Source organism: Rhinolophus sinicus, linkage group LG10 (genome assembly GCF_036562045.2).
Source record: "Rhinolophus sinicus isolate RSC01 linkage group LG10, ASM3656204v1, whole genome shotgun sequence".
Taxonomy (NCBI): Eukaryota; Metazoa; Chordata; class Mammalia; order Chiroptera; family Rhinolophidae; genus Rhinolophus; species Rhinolophus sinicus.
Window position 1 is genome coordinate 7394672 of NC_133759.1, and position 24575 is coordinate 7419246.

Genomic DNA, 24575 nt, shown 5'->3' on the forward strand with positions numbered 1-24575 from the left:
GATACCTGTTTGCTCTTTAACACCTACTCTAGTTAAAGTTCATTTTAAAAGAATTTAGAATTCTAAATTTTCCTGTGCTATCTTCTATAAAAATGTTACTTCTTACAACACAATTATTAGAAACATTATAATTTTTCTATTTATATTGAAAGGAATAAAATCTTTGAGCTCCCATTTGCTGATGGCTTTTGCAGGGAAGTTTTGTTCATTTCTTTCTCTGTCTCAGAGCCTGATGTAATTAAAGAGACAGTAAGTCTGTCTCTTACCCACAGTGCTTGTGACCAATGGTTGCCCCTTTTCTTTTCTTCAGTATATAACTGAATATGTAAGAATGTAAGTTTGGAGGATTCAGCAATTCAAATGATCCCTTTTGATAAGTTTTTTATTGTTATTTCTGCCCTTATACATATTTTTCTCTCCCTGCTATTTTTCCTTTTGTTTTTTAATCTTTACATTTCTGTTTCTTCATCAATTCCTCCAGGGTATGTGGATGGTTTTAATGAGTTGATAATTGAATGGAAGTAAGTAGCCTAGTTGGGTAGCTGGTGGGTGAGTGTAATTCAGGGAAGTATTTAATGGTGACAACCACTTTCAGGAAGCCTGAAAGGAGAGGCTATTCTGTGACTGGGCTGAGAACTGGTCTCTTTCTAATGCCTGGTTTACTAAAATAACCCACAGATACTTGCTTATGGGAAGTCTCGGTACTTTGCACTTAATTCTTCCATGAATCTCAAGCTGCTCTAGATTATAAAGTTTTTTGTGTTTTTTTTTAAGATTTTATTGGGGAAGGGGAACAGGACTTTATTGGGGAACAGTGTGCACTTCCAGGACTTTTCTCCAAGTCAAGTTGTTGTCCTTTCAATCTTAGTTGTGGAGGGTTCTGTTCAGCTTCAAGTTGTTGTTCTTTCAGTCTTAGTTGTGGAGGGCGCAGCTCAGCTCCAGGTGCAGTTGCTGTTTTCTAGTTGCAGGGGGCACAGCCCACCATCCTTTGCGGGACTCAAGGAATTGAACTGGCAACCTTGTGGTTGAGAGCCCGTGCTCCAACCAACAACTGAGCCATTCGGGAGGCAGCTCAGCTCAAGGTGCCGTGTTTTTTCAATCTTAGTTGCAGGGGGCAGAGCCCACCATCCCTTGCGGGACTCAAGGAATTGAACTGGCAATCTTGTAGTTGAGAGCCCACTGGCCCATGTGGGAATCGAACCGGCAGCCTTCGGAGTTAGGAGCACGGAGCTCTAACCACCTGAGCCACCGGGCCGGCCCTAGATTATAAAGTTTTTTAAAAAATAAAAACCACAATGTGATACCTCTATACACCTACTAAAATGGCTGAAATTAGTACAACTGAGAATAAATGTCGAGGGGCAGTTTGTGAAGATCTAACTACATAGTCCTCTACCAATATCCTGCTTCTAAGATATCAATATAGAGTTTTTCCCATGGATTCTAAGCATTAGCTCATGAATGTATAAGAATGGATGATTCTCAACTGTGTCTGTGCACATGACGCTCTGAAGTGTGACCAACGCGATCCTAAATCCTGACCTGGAGAACTTCTCACACCAACTGGAAACAAGGAAATAAGAATATTTACTATGGTTCACTGAAACCTGGCCATCTGCAAGGGAAAATAAATCTTAGTATCTTATTTCCAATGCCTCTCTCCTTTGAGTCTGTTTGTTCACGTGTCAAATGAGTAGTTTGAACTAGGAAACGTTTCAGCAATCTTAAAAGGTCTGACATTCTTGATTCTCAGTGATCAGTATTTTGGGAATTTAATGTGATTGTTTAATTAAAACATTACATTGTGCTAGTAATTTCATGAATCATATGACATTTTATTTAAAACGATATTTTGAAATGTATAAAACATACTAGCATTTATGATACCCTGCCTATTCTAGAGTTAACATTCAATAAATAAAATGTCTTCAGCTCTCTTCACTCTGTCCTTGTTATTTTTTTGCGATGTAACAAGCTCAGTAAGTTCTTGACTCTAACACTCATGTAAAAACCAGTCAGGCGGCACTGACGAAATTGCCTGAAATCTGAGCCCCAGGCAAGCACTGTCCTTCCTTCCTTGGCTTCCACCTGATTGCCTGTTTGAATGGACAGGCAAATAAAAAGGAAACTGGGATGAGAACATATCTTAAAAGATCTTATTGGTTTTGAGAAACAGTCAAGTATCCGACCTAGCATAAGGACAACCTTGGGGATTTGGGTAAGGATGTAGGGAAATTTGAATGTTTCAGAAGAGTCAGAATTAAGCCATGTCTCCTCCACCATGATTACGATTCCTCCATAAGTCACCAAACTTTTGGTGTCCCAGTTTCAAACCTCAAGAGAAGATGTTTAGAACAGTAGCAACAAGAAAATGCCTATTCCTTTACAGAGCTTTCTATTTCATCTAATGGTGGATATAAACACTAAACAAATAAATAAATGCATTCCTAAATTTTCTGTGGAGGTCACTAAAATAGAGATAAGGGATTAGAATAATGGAAGAAATCATGTATTGAGTCAGGGAATCACTCTGAAGAGGTTATCTCAGCAGAGAATAAGCCACTAGTTCAGTTATTTGTAACTATTTAAACTTATAATGAAGAAGTTCGCATGTCACTTTAAAAATATACAAGTGGGCACCAAATTCAGAGGGATTGAAAGCAAAATATTTGAAGACTATCATGGTAGACGCTGTGGTCAATTAGAGCTATTCTGGGAAAGTACACTGACCTCTCAGAACTCTACGTCATGTCCCAGTTCAGACTTCATTCAGGACTGGGACCTAAGGAATTTATGTCACCCAATAGCCTTTGAACTTTCCCTTTAAAGGAAGTTGGTGTTTTGAGGGATTTTTTTTGTTCCAAGTGGTAGAGAGAGCTATCATTTAAAGGAATGAGCACTCCATCCCAGAATTCCTCAACTCTACTAAATAAGACCGAAACTGATAGATTTCACAGAAGGTAAGTTTCTTCTTTAAGATTCTATGAGTCTGGAGCGGGCTGGTTAGCTCAGTTGGTTAGAGCACCAGTGCTCTTAGCAACAAGATTGCCGGTTTGATACCTGCATGGGCCACTGTGAGCTGCACCCTCCACAACTAGGTTGAAACAACTGCTTGACTTGGAGTTAATGAGTCCTGGAAAAACACACTTAAAATAAATGAAAGTTTAAAAAAAGGGAGAGATTCTATGAGTCAATATAGAAACATTCTAAATGAAATGTTTCAATAAAATGAATACGTAGTTTTGATTACGATAAAATAACTGCATACGCAGATGTGGCAGTTTGTAGTATTGTGTAAATATCTGAAGCTATCCTGAATATAATAATTGCAATACAGATAAAAATGTACAAATTCAAAAACTGGGTATGATATACCTCTAAAACAGTAGGTTCAGGTTTGGCAAGAACAACTAGATTTTGGAGTGATCGTGAGCAATAAACCACCTCAGAAAACTGAAACAGAAACTCATGAGATTTAGACATTATAGAATTTGGAGTCCGAAGAAATAGGTTTGAGTTGTGTCTACACTTCCTAACTTCAAAGTTCACTCTCTGCCAGTGCCAGGTATCGTGACCTTGAAAAGACACTACACCAGCCACACACATTCTTATTTAATTACCAACAAACTGAAAATTTAAAAATATCTTGTCCAGCCAGTTTCTCAGAGCACCTGTAGGCTTCACAGCAGGTAAATTGGCCTTATTGATTTGTAAACTTCTGAGGTGGAGAAGGGTTATATTCTTTATTATTTGTTTTTATTCAAGGCAGGTCTTGGGCAAAAATTATCTAGATATATAATTTGCCTGGAAAATATATAGAAAAATGTACAGAAACCTGCAGATAATGTCTATCAGCTTGAACTATAACATTTTCAGTAACGTAAGTAAGTAGTTGGTACTCTATGTTTTTCATTTCAATGTTATTAGTTACTAAAGGATGAGACAAGAGTTCATGGGAGCGGGCTTGTGAGCTGGCAGGATGGGACAGGTAAAGAGTTAACAGGAGCGAGCTTATAGGCAGACTAACAGGAACGAGCTAAACATTAACCGCTTGGCTCTGAATCCCCTGGCTAGCACAACACCTGCAAGCTGACAAGCACCTTACATCCATCACAGGTGGGAACAGAACAGTTCCCAATTGCAATGGCAACCCCCTGCAAGCTAACAAACACCTATCATAGATGGGAAGATAACAGTTCCCAGGAGAAGACAATTGTAACGGCAGTCCCCCTACAAGCTGACAAGGACCCTACATCCAGCATGGAAAAATATAAAACCCCAGCGCTCCTCGTTGGCACAGCTGTCTCTATCAGACTCTGCCCTGGCAAAACTTCTGCCAGTTCCCACACAGAACTCTCTCTCTCTCTCTTTGACTTTAATAAATCTTTTCTTACTTTTGTAGAGTCTTGTAAATTCTTTTACATTCTATGAACGACCAGGGGTTAATTCTATGCAAAGACACTAAATATTAACACCAAAGTAATAACATTATGGAAGATTAGGGATATGGGTGTGAGTGCCCGCCCTTCTTACCTCAGAGATAAATACCAACTTTTAAACATTTCTTTGAAAAATTCTTGATGCTTATTCTTTATCAAAGGATCGCTTGCAGATATTCTTTACGACTTTTTTTTCTGGCATCTTCTAAAATTCTATGTTTGAGATCCTTTTTTTCTAATGTTTAATTATTCTAGGCAAATGAATTAAGCAATTCAATTGCATCCAGCAGAATTTGTTCCAAGTCACCTGAGGAAAGAACAAACTTGAGGTATGTAGACTTTGTTTCTTGGTCAATGAACCAAGAAGGAGACATCACTGTGACAATTTGTACTTCACGTTGGATTTTCTGTCCTACTATCAAAAGCTGCACATTTCCACAGCTTTCGCCAACATGAAGGGGGCCTTCTTGAATGCCATCCTTGCTCTGATCATCTCCACATGGGCTGCCTTTGCAGTTGGTGAGTTACATATCCTTGCTCTGCCCACATTTTCTACAGTATACCCAGGATCATGGGGGAAATTAGAGGTAGAAGTGGAAGTGCCATTCAGGTTTATTTAATCCCAATTCCTCATGTTACAGATGTAGAAGCTAAAACTCCCCAAAAGAAAGATTCACACAATGTCGTTGGTATCAAAGCTGGGAGTTGAATCCAAGTCTTCCAAATCCAAGACCATTGAATGTTTCAAAATACCTGGTCACCATCCAGGATGTTCAAATCTTAGAAAGTTCGTTTCCAGAATCTATATATTTACATTTCTTCAACCCAAAAAGAACTTGATTAGGCTCTATGGAAGTAGACTCAAATATCATTCTGGTTAATGGCCGGTTTTAGAGTAAACAGTGTTCATGGCCAACTGTAGGAAATCTCTGAAGGTCTCCACACATTCTTCTTCCATTTGGACTCTGAAATTCTTTCTCATTTGCCTTCAATCTCTTACTTTCCACTGTTGCTCTCTCTCACTGAAAATATTTTTTCAAAAAAAAAAAAAAAATATATATATATATATGTATATTTCCCCCCCCCAAGACTCTCACATTTAAGAGGCTCTGTAAGAAATTGAAAACTATTTGTCATGCTTCTCATATCTGATGGGAAAAAACCTTTTCCTTCCTTTACTAAAGAAAAAACTATTTCCTTCTGTTTACAACACTTCTGATACCAAATATGTGGGGTTTCCACACCAAGTAATTCTCCAGTTTTCTGTGGACACCATCGGGTGTCCTGTAATTTAATTCAATTACGACCCTCACTATCTGGCATTAGCACAGACCCCACAGGTTAAGGACTCAGTCCCACAAGACTGTGCCCTACTTCAGACACCAATCACAAGTCTGGGCCTCCAGTACTTCTGACTGACTGGCTATAAATCAGCAGTTCCCATGACTCCCTCTTCAGGTTCAATAATTTGCTGGAATGGCTCACAGAACTCAGGAAAGTGTTTTACTTACAATTACCAGCTTATTATAAAGGACACAACTCAGGAATAGCCAAATGGAAGCAATGCACAGGGTAAGGTATGTGGAAAGAGGCAAAGGGATTCCATACTCTCTCCCATACCTCACTGTGTTCACCAGCCTGGAAGCTCTCCAAACCCTTTCATTTAGGGTTTTTATGGAGGATCCATTTTGAAGGCACGATTGATTAAATCATTGGCCATTGGTGATTAACTCTACCTCCAGCCCCGCTTCCCTCCCCACAAGTTGAGCGGTGGGGCTGAAAATTCCAACCCTCTAACCACAGAGCTGGTTCTTCTGGCAACCAGCCCCCATCCTCCAAGAGTCATTTACCAGCAGAAACTCAGGTGTGGGATTGAAAAGGGCTTATTATGAATAACAAAAGACACTCTCTCTTGTTGCTCAGGAAATCACAGGAGTTTTAGGAGCTGTGTGCCAAGATCTGGTGACAGAGACCAAAAATATATTTCTTATTACGTCACACCTTCCCTTCCCTATCAAATTTAATCCCTCTGATGATATCTAGACATTAGCATAAGGATAGAAATATAGATCAATAGCATAGTATTGAGAATCTAGGGGGGAAAAAGATCTTACTTTTAGGGTGAATTAATTTTAACAAGGTTCCAAAACAATTTGATGAAGAATTGTCTTTTCAACAAATGCTGGGACAACTGGATATTCACATGCAAAAGAATGAACTGGACCCCTCTCTCATGTCAGAGACAAAAATTAACTCAAAATGGATCACAGAACTGAATGTAAGAGCTAAAATTGTAAAACTATTAGAAGAAAATATGAATGAATTTTCATGACCTTAGGTTAGGCAAAGCCTTCTTAAATATGATACCAAAGGCAGAAGGAACAAAAGAAAAAAATAGGTAAACTGGACTTCATCAAAACAAAAAAAACTTTAGTGATTCAAATGATACTAACAAAGATATCAGTAAAGTGAAAAGACTACCCAGAGAATGGGAGAAATTATTTGTAAAGCGAATATCTGATAATGAACTATTATCCAGAATACATAAAGAATTCTTACAACTCAATAACAAAAAGACAAATAAGCCAAAAAATTTTTAAACAGGCAAAGTATCTGAATAGATATTACTCCACAGAAGATACACAAATGGCCAATAAGCACATGCAAACATGCTCACCACCATTGGTCAGTAGAGAAATATATATCAAAACCATAATGAGATGCCACTTCATACCCACTAGGATGGCTAGAATCAAAAAGAGATAATAGCAAATGGTGGTAGCAAAAACCTGGAGAAATTGGACCCCTCATATACTGCTGGTGGCATGTAAAATGGTGCAGCTGCTTTGGAAAATAGTCTGGTAATTCCTCAAAAGGTCATCATATGATCCAGCAATTCCACTCTTAGGTATATACCCAAGAGAAATGAAAACACATGGCCACACAAAAATGTGTAGTTGAATGTTCACAGCAGCTCTTCTCATAATAGCCAAACAGTGAAAACAACGAAAATGTCCATTAACTGGTTAATGAATAAATAAAATATGAGATATACATACAGTGGAATATTATTTAATTATAAAAAGGAATGAAGTACTAATGCATGCTATAACATGGATAAACCTTTAAAACATGCTAAGTGAAAGAAATAACACAAAAGACTACATATTGTATGATTCCATTTATACGGTTTCCAGAAAGGACAGAAAACAAATTAGTGGTTGTCTGGGGAGCGGGAAGGAAGGGAACAGGTGTTGAGGGAGGAATGAGAAGTGACTGCTGATGGGTACAGGGTGTCTCTCTGGAAATATGAAAATGTTCTAAAACTGATTGTGGTAATAGCTGCACAACTGAATATACTAAAAAACCAATGAACTGTACACTTTAAATAGGTGAATTCTTTGTTATGTGAATTATATCTTAATAAAGCTGATACACATAAAATAGAGCCGATGATATATTACACTTATTATATATTACAATAGTTACATCAGATTATAGTATATATTATAATAACTATATCATTATATATAATATTATATATATGAATAATTGCTAAGACTGTTTTGGATCAAGATTATGAAAGTTTTAACGAAACCCAGCATCTTTTAAGGTATCTCAATATAACTATTTCATGGTAATTTGTAACTTATAGGGTGTTTTCTGAAAATAGCTGAGAAGGATTGCAGAAGCTGTTATTTACCTGTAAAGCGGTAGAGCCAGGAGATCTCCATTTTACCTGAGGGGGAGGGGAAGAAGTTTTGGGAGTCTTCACTTCTTTAGAGGGCATCATGCATCAAAGAGGACTTGCAGCCTCTTCTGATGGGATCTGGCGCTTCCTGTGTGCTGACAGGGTGGGGTGGGGGTGGGGTGGGGGGGGGTCTCCTTCATCCTAGCTATTTTCCCTAAGGGCAGAAGACAGAGCAACAACTCTTCTGAATGTTTTGTCTTCTAGAGTTCCCTCTTCCCACAGGCGAAGGGGCTCCCTTAGAAGACACAAAGGTGAGTTCTGCTTCCTTGGTTCCCAAGAACAGGAATCGGGAGAAAATCAGTTTCCTTGATAGCCCCCATCTTTCTTCTGGGAGATGGGGGGAGGTGGGGACCAGAGGGGACTTGCCTGGGAATAACGCCACAATAAAAGCTGAGTCATCAACTCTGTGTAGCACATTTCATATGTGCCTGAGCCCTCTTCCCATTCATTATCCCAACCCGTTCATACAAGTCTCTTGTGAGATAGAAGGCAAGTATTTTGCATCGTTAAATGGATGATGAAGTCATGGCTCCAATTCAGGTCTGTCTTATGCTGCAGGGGACATTCTTGCAGCTGGGATGTACCAAGACATACATCCTACCGCCACACACCAAGGTCCCACAATGTATTCACTTTGTCCCCTTCCTTCTACATAAGTTTGAGCCCACTGCTGTCAGAAGCACCACATACAAGTTACTCAGTAATGTTCATAAGGAAATTTTAACCTTGAAAGACATTTTCCCCTCTGTAACCTAACAATCAATTTGCGGTTGGTAGGACAGGGATTTTCACTAATAAGAAATTTATAGCTCAGACTGGGAAGTCCACAGATTATCTGTTATGTTACGTATTGTATCGTATCGTATCGTATTGTTGGTGGAAAGTGCCAGGAGTCAAACACTGAGGCGTCTGAAGCCTGCTCTCCCAACTCCTGGTCTGCTGCTCCTTATTCCACCCCCTGCCCCACTACCAGCAATAACAGTCAGAGGACCTGGAGGAAGGCATCTAAAGCAGCAGTCTATGTCTCACCTTTAGGTCAAGTGCATCCACAGCATAAACCAGTGCTGGTTTTTCTCCTACATCAAGCCAAGTGAACCCATATGTGGCAGCGACCAGGTTACCTACAATGGTGAATGTCATCTGTGCTTCAACATTCTGTAAGTCTTGCTTTTATTCTTTTTCCTCTCAAGTCAGGAGGCTAAAGGTGGCCCCACAGGATAGGAAGGACCTCCCAGAACGCTTCCTACTGGTTAGAGCTTCCCTCACAGACCACACCACTGTTTGCGCCTCCATTCCTTCCACGCTCATTTGATCCCATTCGCACAGTGCAGACACAGAAATCCACTGAGGTGAGGGGGCTGTACCTGGCCTGGACAAGGATCCAGTAGAATGAACTCAGTAGCAAGTAGCCACAGTATTCATACCTGAAGGTTATCCTCAAGTCCCTCAGGCCACAGACTGATGGAGAACAGGAGGGAGCTGGGTGAAGAATCTTCCCAGCGGCTCATTGATTGATCTGTGAATGAATATTATTCTCCCAAACAACTTTCTTTAGCTTTCAGTCCGGTATATAGTTTAGTCTTTGGGCCCATCATGTGTTACAAGTTTTGGGTGATACTCATGGAAAATGCCCAATTCTCTGGTCCAAGAGAGATAGTGAGGCACAGAGGTTTTCATCAAGGAAGCTGCCTTCTAGATATGGGGGGATTCCTCGACATCTGTGTTCTCCTTTAAGGAGAAAAGCCACAACCTTAGGTAACTAAGATTAGAGATTAAGTCCAATATCTTAAGAGAAAGGAAAAGCAAAGACGTGAGAGTAGGTAAATGTATGCCTTTCTCCCCTTCCTCTTCTTGGTTTCTCCTTAAAAGAAATAATAAATCTTGGTCAGGATAAGAGATGTTGGCTGGGCAGGATGGGACTTTTTTGCATTTCTGGCTGCATAAATAGCAAAAATTATGCTAGAACCCATGAAAGAGTTGTGAGGTAAACAACTTTGGTGTCGGCCTCCATCACTGGTACAGATGTCTGACAATCAGAATGCACATCTTGGGGGATTCACAATATCTAGACTCAGGGCTGGAGATACGTGAGAGACGGCTTCCAAAGAACTCACTTTGACTCTATTTTTGAATTATTTTCTTAGCAGTTACCATGGGGATTGCAAGTAAAATTTTTACTCCTAATAATATAGTTTGAATTAACACCAAATTAATTACAAACGTATTTTAAAAACTTTGCTCTTATAGAGCTCCATTCCATCCACCCTTCTTTGTACTGTTCTCATGCAAATCACGTCTCTATACATTGTATGCCCATCAACGCAGATTTATAATTACTATTTTGTACAGTTGTCTTTTAAATCAGATAGAAGAAAAAAGATTTACAGACAAAAGTACTGTCTTTTATATTTTCCAGTGTAGTTACCTTTACTGGTTCTCTTTATTTCTTCATGTGAATTTGAGTTTCTGTCTAGTGTCCTCTTATTTTACCTGAAAGACTTTCTTTAGTATTTTGCAGGTCTTCTAGCAACAAATTGTTTTTCTGGGCATGACTTGATTTCACCAAAGGTCTCATAGTGATGAATCTACTCGAATATGTTTAATTGAAGTGAAATTCACATGATATTCTATTATATATACATACCACAATTTGGTTTTCATTTATCCATTAATAGGCATTTGGGTTGTTTCTACCTTTTAGCTATTGTGAATAATGCTGCTATGAACATCTATGTACAAGTATTTATTTGAGCATCTGTTTTCGGTGTTTTGGGGTATATAGCTAGGAGTGGAATTTGCTGAGTCATATGGTAATGTTATGTGTAACTTTTGGTGGAACCACCAAACTGTTTTCCATTTCATCTAGGTTATCTAATTTGTTGATGTACAATTGTTCCCTTATAATCACCTTTATTTCTTTAAGGTCACTTTATTTCTTAACTTTCATCAAATGCATACTTTAATTTTATTGCACATTTTCTTTCTAATAGTCTGTATTTCTACTTAAATATTCAAGATTATTTTGAATTTTCTATATTTGATTTAGGGCTGAGTATGTTTTATACATTCAATCTCCTTGAAAATAAAGATCTACATAGTAGATATTTTTTAAAAATATATATTAAATAAGAATTCACTATTAGCAGAATGTTTCCTTCTCAGACTTAGCTAAAGGTTATCAAGTAAAACTTAGTCATAAATTATGATGTCTCATAGAGCAAAAATAATCATTTCAAAATATAATTGCTTTCAGATATGAAGGGCTTAATATAACGAAACTGCACGATGGACCATGTGTAAGTAAAGTCACTTTTATTTCTAATTTTTAGGAGTAAACCAGATAGAGTTAAGAGCTCAGTGTTGTAGGGGGTTTTAAGTATTTTGTTATGAAAATTTTCAAGCATACATAAAATTAGACACAACAGTATAATAAACCTCATATGCCTATCGTGTAGAGTCTTCAATGTGCAAAGTGTTTGCCACATTACCTTCCTCTGCTATTTTTCTTCTTTTTTTTTTTTGGCTGAAATTTATTAACACAAATCTCAGACATTACATCATTTCACTCCTCCATACTTCAGAGCGGACACTTCCTTACACACCAACAATGTTATTTTACACCTAACTAGTTCCTGTCATCGTCTAATAAGTACTTCATGTTCAAAATTTCCCAGCCATCTTAAAAATAACATCTTCTGGGGAAAGAAATGTATTTTGGTTTGATAATTTAGCAGTAAAGAACACCTATTCCACCCCTTTTCTTCCCTGCCATGTCCAATTTCTGGGATGTTGAGAAAAAAACCCTAATTGGAAGTGGTGGTTATTCTGAAAGTGAATGGGCCAGGCCTCACTTAGCCCTGTTCTAGATATTGTGTCTTTGAATTTAGGGTCGCAGGGCCAAAGCAAGAGCTCAACTGATGCTATAAAGACTAGTATAGTGTTAGGAGGCATGGAAATGGGACTGGGACAAATCATCTTGGAAGAGAAAATAAAGAAGGTGGAAGGTAAAGCAGATAGAATGACAATTATACAATTTTGTGATAATTGTATGACAATATCTCCTGACACGATCTCAATTAATTTACAAGGCTCATCTGATTTATAGACCAGCATACATATTACTCACTTGGAGGTCTATAACCTGAATGTTTTCTAGTTCCATTAAGGAGAAATCGTAAAGAGATTTAGACATTTTTGTGATTTGGGGTAATTGTAAAGAGACCACATATGAGCTCTATTTCTGTCAGATTCTTTTGATTTGGGCTAATTCATAGAAAATCCTGCTGAATCCTTTCCTCTTATATCTGGACCATAACCCTTGTCAAATAAACCTCTGGTCTTATGTCCATTTCAAACTTGTAACTTCGAAGAGATGCTTTTAAACTTAAGGATATCCATAGAATGGTGTCCAAAGGCTGCTTTCTGGCAGAATTTCTTTTTGCTTGGGGAAGTCAGTCTCTTCTTCTATCCAGGCCTTCAATTGATTGGATAAGGCCCACCCACATTGTGGAGGGCAATGTGCTTTACTCCAAGTCCACTGATTTAAATGTTAATCTCATCCAAAAACACCTTCACAGAAATATTCAAAATGTTTGACCAACTATCTGGGCACTGTGGTCCTGACAAGTTGACATGAAAAATGAACCATCCCAAAGCCTGTCCCTGAACCACTGGCTGGAAGACACCTCCAATGCAAGGCATCTGCCCCAGGGACCAGCACATGAACAAGCAATGAACTTTTTATTTTATTTGAGCCTTTCCGTTTTTTTGTCTGTTTACAAGATGGCACTTCAGTCTGCCTAAGACAAAAATGAAGATACTATAATCAGCGATCTAGGGATGGTTGAATCACAGACCATTAACACTGCTAAGGGGGTTCTGAAATTCTGCTGGATGCATGATCAACCTACAGAATTGATAACATGTCTACAGCAGTAACACCCAACTGGAAAATAAAATAGAAACAAAAACTATGAAGTATCTGGAAATTAACCTATGTAAGAATTAAAAACACTCAAGACTTCTGAAAACTTTAAAACTCAAAGGATATTTAAAAGCATAGAAATAAATGGAGAGACAGTCCACGTTCCTGGATTGTAACTTAAGTTTTATGACTGCCCTCCACCTTTGCTGCCCCACGGCTCTCCTGGGGTCCGAAAGGCTCACAGAGGCATTCTTAGCGCTCCTCTGCCCACTTCCACTCTTGTGCTTTTTTCCTTCTTCAATGAAATTAGGATGTCTCTATCCTGCCTTAATTCACAGAATAATTGTTTGGCATTCCTCCTGCTGGATTCTGGGTGTAGTTACCAGTGTGGTAATTTTTCTCTTAATTTCCCCAAATTTGATTTCTCTAAGCAGATATTTATTTTGCAGGAAAACTCCTGAACTTCCCATGAAGCCTTATAGAAGTTGCTGAGTCCGCAGATGACCAAGTGAAACGTAACGGCTGTCTCTTCAAGTATATTCCCATTAGAGGAGAGCGCTAGAGCTACAGAAAACCTTTGATTAGGATCAAACTCATTGATTTGCCTCTTCAATAAATGATTCTCAGGAGAAAAATCTGGCTGGCAAATAATGTTCTTGATTAATAAGAATCTTTTAAAAATATCAGCTATTCTATGTTCTCATCCCAAAACTATATAACGTGTGCCATGGGTTCCTTCTGTTCTTGTATAGATTGTGACCACAGAAATCTAAACGAGGGAATAGGTTTCCCCAGAGCAGCAATAGTTACAACATGAAGACTTTGATCATTATTGAGCTGAATATGTGTCATGTGAGTGACATGGCTTTCACTACATCGGGATCTGGTTTGAGAAATTTTAACCATATCCTAAGAAATTCAGAATTTTATTTGAAGAAAACTTACTGAGCACAATACCTGGAGAAGTGCCTTGCCACAGTAAGGTTTCTAAATCCTTACAAGCCCTAACTTATTTAAGTTTCACAACAAACTCAAGTACAACCTCATTTCATAGACAAAGTAACTGTGGCTTAGAGACTTTCACGTAACTCCACAGTGAGGATTCTATTAGAACGAATTGCATGCTTAGATCCCTGTATAAAACTTTTGGTTATGGTGTTGGGGACACACTTATATACACATGCACACATTAACTGATGAGGAAATAACACATAGGTGTATGTGAAGCGTACAGAAAGCCAGGCAGGTATAGCTTGGCCCCTTCTTCTCTCCCTCAGCTTGGGAACCAGTGGCCCACAGGTTCTGCTGCTCTGTGTTGGAAGTTTGACAGGAGTAGGCTCTGCCCTTGGACAGGGGTGGAGGATAAGTTTTATTCAAAGGAATGTTAAGATCTGCTGATATGGCAGAGAATGAAAAAAAGAGAGACCAGGTGGGAAAGGTGTGGCTCACAACATCACCATATGTTGAGGCTATGATGTGATGGGACCAATGCTTGTGGCATTTAACACTTTCCAGGCTGGTCATGTTCAATGTTGGCCATGTTGTTCATAGGCAAGTGTTTCTATAAATCTGATTTTATCTACAGGCAGGGATGAATGAAGACCTGAGCCAGTGCTGGTCACATGGGCCAGCAAAGGCACCCTCCTTATGCAAACACTATGGTTTTAGCAGGTAAGGGCTAAGGTCTGGGCCTTAGCGCACAATAGTTTGCAGTCTGACCCTTAACTATACCAGCACTGGCCTTGACCTTCTCTGCATTCCCTTGTGGGGCCCCTGCAGAGTCTAAGCAGCAGCAGGGATCTCAGTGAAAGGCTCTGCTGAGGCACAGAGTTGACTTTCCCTGTATAGGGAAGGCTTTCCCTGGATAGGTCTTGTACATATCAGGGGCAAAACAATTATTTGGTTCTTTACTACTGTTGTGCTTTTTTTTTTTTAGCTAGTTTGATAGGCCAGGGGCTTTAAACCACAATTAAGTTCCACATATGCTAAGGACACAAGTGTGTAAGCTCTGAACTTTAAATTGTTAGTCCCAGCCTAGCAGGCCCACATTCCATCCCTTATGCTGTTCTGAGCTAAACTCACGGCCAAAGGACAAAACTTGTGGAACTCCTGCATTTTTCTTTTTTACATAAAGAGTCACTCTCTACCTACTCATCAATTTGTCAATAACTCTGGCCGTGGTTTTATAGCTCTGAGATTTACACAGCAGCTTCAATTGTAAAAAGGTGGTGGGTTCTACTTATAACAACAACAAAAATACAGTGCCCTTATTTCAAATAAAATATGCCATCTTCTTAGACTGAAGTAGAAAAAACATTCAATGAAATGACCACAGCCACAAAGGTTAAGAACGTAATGAGAAAGCCTGGGCCTGGAACATTGTCTTCAGGAATCACATATGCTCAGGAAGTGCAGGAAGAAAAGCAGAGCTTTGGAAACCTGCTCTATCAGATTAGGAGCAGTGAAGAAAGAAAACAAAGGAAGGCAGATTTTCTTAAGAGGTCATCTTAAAGAGACTCATTTCCTCCCCTCTCTGCAGCCTAGCAAAGAGCCAGCTCCATGGGCCTCTCTTCTCTCCAATAAAATGTTAGAAACTCTGTAAGCCTTCTGGAAAGGAGGAAGGGAACAGCAGAGGAAAATGCCAGAAGAAAAGTGTCTAAAAGAAATGCTACTCCTTTTTTGACACACCTAGAAGCTGAGGACAGTGTCTTGAGGGACACACGGCAGAGTTCTCAATTCTCACTGGGTCCCTGGGGGAACAAACTTTAGAAGAACAGCAGCTTCAGCTAAAAAATCTACCGAAAGTGATTCTCAGTTGTCCTGGGCCTGAGTAACTCAACAGCAGAGGGCAGTGGCCAATGAAGACGGCTCACAGCGGGCTGGGGAAGTTCTGTCAGTAGAGCTCACCCTCAAAGCAGCCCTGGGGTGCCAGAAAGAGGACCCAGCGGGGAAATGATATTAAAATCTTGAAAATGTTGGATGAAAAAGAAAGACCTGGTTATCAAAGAAGACCCGCTTAGGGCTGCCACTGCTATAAATGAACACTGCAAGAGGGCAGTATCATCTTAAATACCACTGTCTAGAAACAAGACTAGACACTGGTATATGCCCCTCAGGATACAATGAACATAGGTCATAATTCATCTCTTAATGGGTCATTCTTCCAACTGAGTTTAGACTCACAAGTTGGAGACTCTGAACAACTGGTATAGAATTATTGGAGTCCCAGTGAAACTGAATCAAGATGTTTTCAGCCCACTCCCCTTCCCTCAGGTATCACTGAGTATCAGGGTCTTTTGACAGGTTTCCAAGGACAAAACTTTGCCTGGTATCTGCTAGGAACTGGGGATTGGCCTGCTTTTTAAGTTTTGTGGCTGTGGGGCAATGCTGTGATCATTTTATTGTCTTGTTAACTATTTAGATTCTTTTTGTTGTTGCTGTTGTTTTGAGACTTATTAAGAGACTCGGCATTGAACTTGGGGAGCAGAGTTAGAAGACAGGTGCATTTGGCGCTCACACTATGTTCTCCAACAGCTCCATCAGTATTGAGCTGATATTTGGCCTCCACCTGCCTGCCATTCTTCTATTTCTGTTGGTTCTGAGCACAAGCTCAGCAAAACGGTGTTATTTACTGGGTTTTCTCCTAAAATTGCATTTGTTCTTACTTTCACTATTGTTGTTGTTGAGATGATCAAAGCAACTATAAAATGCAGACAAAGCCTTCTACAGTGTGTGTGTGAGACAGAGACAGAAGGGGAATTAATTGCCATGGTTCTAAGAATGGGCAAAGTCCCTGTAGTCCAAAGGCATGTTAATAAAGATAAAGGTAGAAAATACAATTGGAGCTGGTGCCCTTGGAAAATAAAACTAAAAACAGATGTCTGGTCAGTGGCACATGGTAAATTTACTCTCCTCCTATGAAGACAGAAATGGAGCTGTGCCTTCACCAGCCAGACAGGTGAGAAGCGGGCTTTCCTAAAGACACCGTGTGGAAACAAGCTGCTGGAACCACAGACCCTCCTTCCAACATTCCAGGAGTACAACACCTGTATGCAGGCACTAGAATCAGTTAAAAATAGTAATAAAGAATGTCAACTACAATTTAATGTATATATACATATAGTCATAGGATGTGGACTACAGCGTAAGGAAGGGAGACAGTGGAAATGTAATGGCTGTGTGTGATGTCAGAGGGGTAGTAGCTTGGGGGTACATTTATACTTTGTGAGGGGTATAAATGTCTGTTACATTGTTTTGTACACCTGAAACTAATAATAAAATAATAATAAATATTTAAATTGATGACAGTTCTCGTTTATTTTCTCTTCTCAAATTCAGTGATTCCCTTCAAGAAAAAAAATTACCACCTATTCAACCTGCCACAGCTGTACCCTCTCCATACATTAGACTACGCACCAGGAGTACTTAGTCTTCCCCCCTTGGGCTGCTTCAATAGACTCCGGGGTAACCCATTTCACAACCTGCTGCTCAAATTCCTTAGCGGCACATTCAAGGCCCTTACGACTAGTTGCCCTCACGCCCTACGTACACCTGGACTCCAGCTAAGAATCCTCCCTCACCAAGCCCTCATTAGCTATGCTCCCTCGTGTCTATGTACTCGCTGCGAACTCCAAAGGTTTTCAGCGGCTGCCTGCCTCTGTCCTCCGCGTACCTCTGACAAATACTGGGCACCAATCTCGTGCGAGGCAGAGAATTAGAGAGATCGAGTCAGGCAAGCAGCATTCTGGTGGCCCCGCTGAAGGCATTGCCCTCTGCCAGGCTGCCACCTGGATCGCCCATCCTTTCTTCTCTGTGCATCCCGGCCTCGTCCTCCTTTCCGCATGAGGGCGCCCAAGCTAGGCTCGGAGGGGCGGTTTTCCTCCCGCCCCCGAAGCGGCTTCGTCCTCTCGTCCGGTCTCGGGCGAGTGCCGGAGAGAGACAAGGGCCGCCGGTAGTCGGCCCTCCTGCTGCAACCTGTCCCGGCCGTGAGCCCGGGCGGATGTGACAGCACGCTCGCCTCGCAGGGCTCACGCACCGCCCCCCGCCGCGTCCGGCTCGGCCCACAGCCTCCCCGCAAGGACCGGGGGCGCTGCCCGGCCGAACGCCTGAAGGACCCCGCTCGGGCCGCACCGCTTAGCTAGCACGGCGCCTGGTGGCCGGGGCCCGCGGCGGGACGACCAGGTGGACCCGGACTCCAGCTGGACCGGGCTCCGAATAGCCCAGAATCTGGGGTGGGCTATGGTTCCTGATTCCAAGAGGCAGGCGTCGCTCAGCTGCAGGCCTGGAGAAGTGGAGAGGGGGCGAGGGGATGGTGTCAAGAGATGAGACTGTGAGCCTGGGGGGCTAGAGGGCGGGGCGTCAGGTGTTGTGGGGCGATGGCTGAATTGAGGGGCTGCAGGTCCCCGCAGCGCAGGCGAGGACTAGGGGCTTGCCTGCTGCCTTCCCGGAAGCAGAGGGATGGGTGCCTCAGGTGTGGGGACACATGTCCAGGCAGCTTCTAAAATTTGTAATTCTCTGATGGAGTGACCTTTAAGTTGAGCAGGTTTCTCGAGCTGTCGTCATTTTTTGTAAAGAGCCAAGACAGCCATGACTTAGCTGGCATTAGGAAAGGAATCAGGTCCTCTCCTGGAGGGCCCCTAGCGGCCTGGCCTTCGAATAGCTGGATCATTCATTCGTTGGTGCAACAAATACTGTTGCGAGCCAGCTACGTGGCAGGCACTCTCCGGAGGTACTGAGGATACATGGTGAGCAAAACAGACCCCCTGCTTTCATGGGGAAGAAGGAGCTGAAGAAAATGTGCAAGGAGCCATGAGAAAGTGTTACAAAAGTGAGTAAGACCTAGTGGGAGTAGGAGGAAACCAGAGGAAGCACCTCCTGGCTGGGAAAACTCCCACAAAGGCTGTCAGGCCAGAAAGTCTTGGAGCTGTAAGGCCCACGAGGCTGGAGAAAAAGAAAGTTCAGGAGTGGGGGGTTCCAAATGAGGCTCCAGAGGGATGCAGGGATGGGATCACGCAAAGCCTAGTAGGCCACGATAAGGATTTGGGGTTTTATCATACTTTAAAGGGTTAAGGAGGGGAGTGACATGATGCAGTTTGCATTTTTAGTTCACTCTGGCTGCTGTGTGGAGAACAGATAGTAGAGGGTGGCAAGAGGAGAGATGGAGACTGTTGCAGAAGTCCAGGGAGGGAGGGTGGTGTCCTAGACTCGGGTGATGGCAGTTGAGAGGGAGAGAATTGTGTGGATTTGTTTGAGATGTGCTGGTTACATAAAACTGCCAGAACTTTGCTGGTGGATATGGACGGTGAGGGAGGGGAGGTGTCAAAGACGTCTCCCTAGATACATGGCAAAGATTCCACTTGCTTTTGGGTTACTACCTGGGATATTAGGGAGATTGGGATGGCTGATCTTATACTGGTTAGACGGGGCTTAGCTTTGTGGTTCGAGTGGCGCATCTAGCTGAAACCTACAGAAAGGACCTGAGTAGAAGAGACCTTGGCATAACACCACCTTTGATGTGACTGTCAGGCAACTTGTGGGCTAAGAAAAAGGACAGTGTTGTCCAGACTGCCCCGTGTGTGTTCATGGAAGCCTTCTCTATTGGTTGGCAAATAGGGGTTCCACCAGGTCATCTTTTGAGACCTAGTCCTACGTCCTGCAGAGATGATCAGTTTCTCACATGCAGCTATAATTTCATAGTTGGAAGAGCCCTCAAATTCTCTTAGTTCAGTTTATAAAATACTTCTATATGCTTTATATCATTTCCATAATTATTTATTGAGCTCTTATACCATGCTAGACACTAGAAATACAAATATGAATAGAATAAGATTATATAGGTTCATTTATAAAATTAATCAAACACCTTTGTGTCAGCTGCTTCAGATACAACATGGTTGCACCCAGTCCCCAACCTTAGAGTTGCATGTCTGCAGGCTGTGCCATTGAGGACTATCTGTAAGAGTAGCTAAGAGATGGTACCCAGCATACTTTCTGGTATCCTGGCAACATCACAATTCTTGTCCAGTCTTCCAATTCTAGAAGTGATGGGCAAGCACTATGGGATAGAGGGCCTTTGGAGTGGAAACACAGTCTGCCCTTGTGGCCTGGCTGTTGGGAAGTGTAAACTAAATCCTCTTGAGAACACCAAGGACAGTTAGGAAGGGAAGGGAATATTGGAGAGCTAGGTACTGTTTAAACTTGAATTTCTCTTGAATGGGTAACTCATAAGCTGCAGTCACAGGTAATGTACTCCACAGGGCAACCTGAATGCCTCTTCTACCAGTCCCTTCCCTCAATCCCATGAGTCCAAATGGCCATTAAACACAACGTACACATGTAATTAGTAACAATGTATACAGTTTTACTGTGTAACTGTCATGTGCTTTATGGGTGTCAGGAGTGACAGCACTGGTTGACTTGCAAGGCTGAGTTGGATGGTGGGGAGTGCAGCACCAGTGGGTCCCTAATCCAGCTCTGGTGGCAGGAGCGAGATGACCTCAATCTTGCGAAGCCCTCAGGCTCTCCAGCTTACTCTGGCCCTGATCAAGCCTGATGCGGTCGCTCACCCACTGATTCTGGAGGTAAGAACGAATCCTAAGCCTCTGCTCTATATACCCTGGGCACTACTTCTGCTTCAGGTGCCACAGGGCCACTTGTGAAGACTGACAACACAATCCTGTGTTAGATGCCACGGAGGCAAAGCTAGGAGCCATGGACTCAGACCCTAAGGAGACTAAAAATCTTTTGGAGAATGGGGGCACATATAAAATAATAGGATCCAATACAGTATTAAGAATAACCAATCTCAAGACAGTGTATGTATATTAGTTTTCTATTGTTAAACATAAAAAGTTACCACAAATTTAGTAATTTAAAAAACATTTATTATTTCACAGTGTTAGAATCTGAGGTATAGTAGGCTTGGCTGGGTTCTCTCCTTAGGGTCTCACAAGGCCAAAGACAAGGTATCAGCTGACTGGGCCCAATCTGGAGAGTATGGGAAAGAATCCACTCCCAAACTCATTTGGGTTGCTGGCAGAATTCGATTTCTGTGGTTATAGGACTGAGGTCCCCATGTCCTTGCCTTTAGGTGGGGCCTACTATCTCTAGGGACCACTCACATTCTTTATCAGATGGCCCCCTCCATCTTCAAGACAGCAACAGGGCATCGAATGCCACAAAACTGACTTAAACTCCCAGCCAGATAAAAGTCTGCTTTTAAAGAGCTCATGTCATTAAATAGGCCCATCTGGATAATCTCCCTTTTGATTAAAGCAAAGTCAACTGATAGTGACCTTAATTACACCTGCAAAATCCCTTTTGTCGTGTAATGTACCAATGACACTGCATTATATTCACAGTCCTGGAGATTAGGGTAGGATCTCAGTGGGGCTCGGTGAGGGTCATTTTGGCATTCTGCCTACAACAGTTGAGTAAGTACTAGCAGTCCTGCTAAGCCAGCCCACTGTGGGGAAGAGCAGAGCCTTCGGGAACGTGGCCTGTGTGTGTTGGAACTAGGACAGGCCACTAAGGGAAGGTGGACTTCCGCTGATGCACAGGAGGGTAGGTGTGCCACCGCAGGGAGGTGCTGAGGCAGGACTGTGTGTGAGTTGGGGGGGGGGGGCACGGGTGGGCTGGGCTGGTGGGATGAGAGAATCGGAAGAGGCGGAGGGCAAGAAAGTGCAGCCTTGAGCAGGGGACTAAAGTGGTTGCACTTCATTCCATGAATAACAACTCAGAAGCTTCTGATCAGTGTGTAACATATAAATTATGGTGTTTTTAATTTATCAGGTGTGATGGTTCAGAGAGTGGGAGAAACTCAATGCAGGACCACTATCAGGAGACTCATGGTGGTCTGAGTGCTACTTCCTGTAGGCTTGCGCTCAAGGGGCTGTAGGATGGGGGGCAAACACGGCACTTCCTGCCCCCTCCACCCAACGCACACACTCTGGTCACGTGACTGAAGGTCTTCACCTCACCTTCTCTTCTGATCCACACGGACAGACTCAAGTCCTGGGCTCCGATGGGTCCTCGCGATTCTTTGAGTCAGCCCGAGTCTCCTGTTCACTCAGATGGTCCTTTTGACTGATTTTTATCTTTGTGGTGTTTTCCCAGGCTGTTCATCAGCAGATTCTGAGCAACAAGTTCCTTATTGTACGAATGAGAGAACTTCTGTGGAGAAAAGAAGATTGCCAGAGGTTTTACCAAGAGCATGAAGGTAGGATCAACAGCCTTCTGATCCCAAGAGGCTTTACCTGGACACACAAAGGCAGGCTCTCTACTTGCGACCGTAAAATTGTAGCCAGTCTTCTAAAGTCTCTGTTGATATACAAACTTTTCATGATTATCAGGTTCTTGTTTTTTATATTTTCTAGGAAGGTTCGACCTCACAGTCCCAACCAGAAACTTAGTTTTATGTCCTGATAACATCAGTAATTAACATTTAGTAAATGTTCACTGTGTCAGACATTTCCTAATGCTCATGATTTCATCTCATTCTTCCAACAGCCCTACGAGGTAGGTTGTGTTATGTCCCCAGTACACAGATTAGGAAACTGAGTTAAGGAAGTCAGTGACTCCCCCAAAATTGCAAAGGTTTTAAGTGGCAGAGCCAGGTATGTCAGTCTCTAAGGTCCTTGTGCTTTTCTCTAGAAGTTTTTATCACTCCATGTTAGGAGACAGAAGTACTACAAGTTCTCTTGGGCACCAGGGTCTTGATGAAGGTTGTCTTTTTGCAGGGCGTTTTTTCTATCAGCGGCTGGTGGAGTTCATGGCCAGGTACTTCTAATTTTGGTTCCAGCATCTTTATCTACTAAGACACCTCTCTCCCTGACTCCTGTATAGATTCATTAATTTCATTTGTCACTCTGTAAAGTTGTAATCAGTGTCAAGTGTCCAAAGAAACGTGGGCTTGGGGCTCTGACTAGCCAACACTGATCTGTTGGCCACCTGTCCCAGGGTGGTCACCAATCCAGTGGCTATAAAAGTGTTGCTGAATGCTGCCTAGCAACTCTGCTGATCTCTGTGGCTTCCTAGTACATCAGCAGTAGCCCCCCCCTCCCCCACCATCACCTTCTATTTGAAGCAGCATTGGTACTCAGCTACTAGAAAAGGCAAGAAAACTCTCAGGACGTACAGTGTGCCTTTATCTCTGCCCTGCTCATGGCATGCCCCCTAAATCCGATAGCCAGATTCCTGCCATGAGCTCCTTTTGTTCACAGTGGGCCAATCCGAGCCTACATCCTTGCCCACAAGGATGCCATCCAGCTCTGGAGGTCGCTAATGGGACCCACCAGAGTGTTTCGAGCACGCCATGTGGCCCCAGATTCAATTCGTGGGAGTTTTGGCCTCACCGACACCCGGAACACCACCCATGGCTCTGGTGAGTCGGCCTCCCCTGTCCACAGCCATAAACAGGAGGATGGTTTGGGGTCGGTGCGCGGGCCATGTGCTGGGGTTGAGAGTCAGGTCTTTCCAGTGAGCTTTTCCCCCAGTTGTATTTCTGGCCTTGTGGCTTTCTCAGCAGATGTGGCCCCAGGACTGAGGGGCAGACAAGGGAAGTAGAGGCTCAGGTTTCTGAACCTGACTCTGCCGTCTCTTGCCTCCCTTCAACACTCCCTATTAGAATCCCTTCTCTTCTTTACTTCCTCTTATAGACTCTGTGGTTTCAGCCAGTAGAGAGATTGCAGCCTTCTTCCCTGACTTCAGTGAGCGGCGCTGGTACGAGGAAGAGGAGCCCCAGTTGCGCTGTGGCCCCGTGCGCTACAGTCCCGAGGGCGGCATCCACTGCGCAGCCGGACCAGGAGGCCCTGGACCAGCCTGATGCAGGCCTGTGGGTCTGGAAGACTGGGGGCGTTGCCCATCCTTTCTCTTAGCCCTCTGGTCCAGAGCTTTCTCCTGGGACCCGAGAGGCCTGGGGCCCATGGTGCCATCTCTGCTAGCCACTGCCACCTGCCTGGGGGCCTAGCTTCTCACTGCCGCTGCCTCTAGAACCTAACTCTCTAGCTACCTCTTCTCTGGAATGTTCATGGCCGGGTCAGAGGGATGATGGCTCCTCTTTTTTCTGAAAACTATTCATCCTTTTTCAAGGAGGAGCTTGCCTAATTGACATGCCTGAAAAATGCAGGGACTCGGTATAAGCGACATGTGGCCTGTCTTCTCAATACAAGTCAGCACCTCCCGAATCCTCCCGCTGGGAGCCTCACCTGCACGTGCCTTCTTTCTCTCTGTCCTGGAGTACTTGAACCTGTCCTGAAGCCAAGTTTCCCTCTCTGCTAAGCAGAGAGAGAATTGTGTAGCAAGCTCCAGGAGGTTCACACACAGTGTGCGGCTTGCGTCATGCAGAAAGGCCCCCTGGGACAGCGCTGAGTGTGGGCTCAAATCCGTGCTGTGCACCTGGCACAGGGCTGCATCCTGAAGGAAGGGGCACCTTTTATTTGAATAAAGGTGTATCTGCCCAGTA

The 24575-nt window shown here is 42.7% G+C and overlaps 2 protein-coding genes across 8 annotated transcripts; both read left to right on the top strand.

Moving 5' to 3' along the window:
• The first annotated feature begins 2701 nt into the window (after positions 1 to 2701).
• Positions 2702 to 13669, top strand: SPINK8 (serine peptidase inhibitor Kazal type 8 (putative)). Of its 2 annotated transcripts, XM_019723957.2 has the most exons (7): positions 2702 to 2960; positions 4695 to 4768; positions 4881 to 4958; positions 8395 to 8441; positions 9226 to 9347; positions 11444 to 11486; positions 13564 to 13669. In XM_019723957.2, exons 3-7 carry the CDS (start codon positions 4892 to 4894, stop codon positions 13573 to 13575), a joined length of 291 nt encoding a protein of 96 aa, XP_019579516.1. In that variant the 5' UTR covers positions 2702 to 2960; positions 4695 to 4768; positions 4881 to 4891; the 3' UTR covers positions 13576 to 13669. The 2 variants fall into 2 exon arrangements, with proteins under 2 accessions (XP_019579516.1, XP_074168510.1); XM_074312409.1 differs by having other exon boundaries at positions 2704 to 2960; positions 4695 to 4958.
• Positions 13670 to 18039: 4370 nt separating this feature from the next.
• NME6 (NME/NM23 nucleoside diphosphate kinase 6) lies at positions 18040 to 24575 on the top strand. Of its 6 annotated transcripts, none has more exons than XM_019723952.2 (6): positions 18040 to 18345; positions 20511 to 20694; positions 22229 to 22331; positions 22852 to 22891; positions 23335 to 23495; positions 23770 to 24575. In XM_019723952.2, the coding sequence occupies exons 2-6, from the start codon at positions 20605 to 20607 to the stop codon at positions 23934 to 23936; spliced, it is 561 nt and encodes a 186-aa protein (XP_019579511.2). In that variant the 5' UTR covers positions 18040 to 18345; positions 20511 to 20604; the 3' UTR covers positions 23937 to 24575. The 6 variants fall into 6 exon arrangements, with proteins under 6 accessions (XP_019579511.2, XP_019579513.2, XP_019579514.2 ...); XM_019723954.2 differs by having other exon boundaries at positions 18045 to 18941; XM_019723955.2 differs by having other exon boundaries at positions 18045 to 18345; positions 20598 to 20694.

Excerpts from the sequence above, each read along its gene's own strand:
- NME6 (XM_019723952.2), top strand. The coding sequence starts at position 20,605 with ATGACCTCAATCTTGCGAAGCCCTCAGGCTCTCCAGCTTACTCTGGCC. Across the intron at positions 22,332-22,851 it reads GTTTTACCAAGAGCATGAAG|GGCGTTTTTTCTATCAGCGG; the intron begins GTAGGATCAACA and ends GTCTTTTTGCAG. Across the intron at positions 23,496-23,769 it reads GAACACCACCCATGGCTCTG|ACTCTGTGGTTTCAGCCAGT; the intron begins GTGAGTCGGCCT and ends TTCCTCTTATAG.
- SPINK8 (XM_019723957.2), top strand. The coding sequence starts at position 4,892 with ATGAAGGGGGCCTTCTTGAATGCCATCCTTGCTCTGATCATCTCCACA. Across the intron at positions 4,959-8,394 it reads ATGGGCTGCCTTTGCAGTTG|AGTTCCCTCTTCCCACAGGC; the intron begins GTGAGTTACATA and ends TTTGTCTTCTAG. Across the intron at positions 9,348-11,443 it reads CATCTGTGCTTCAACATTCT|ATATGAAGGGCTTAATATAA; the intron begins GTAAGTCTTGCT and ends AATTGCTTTCAG.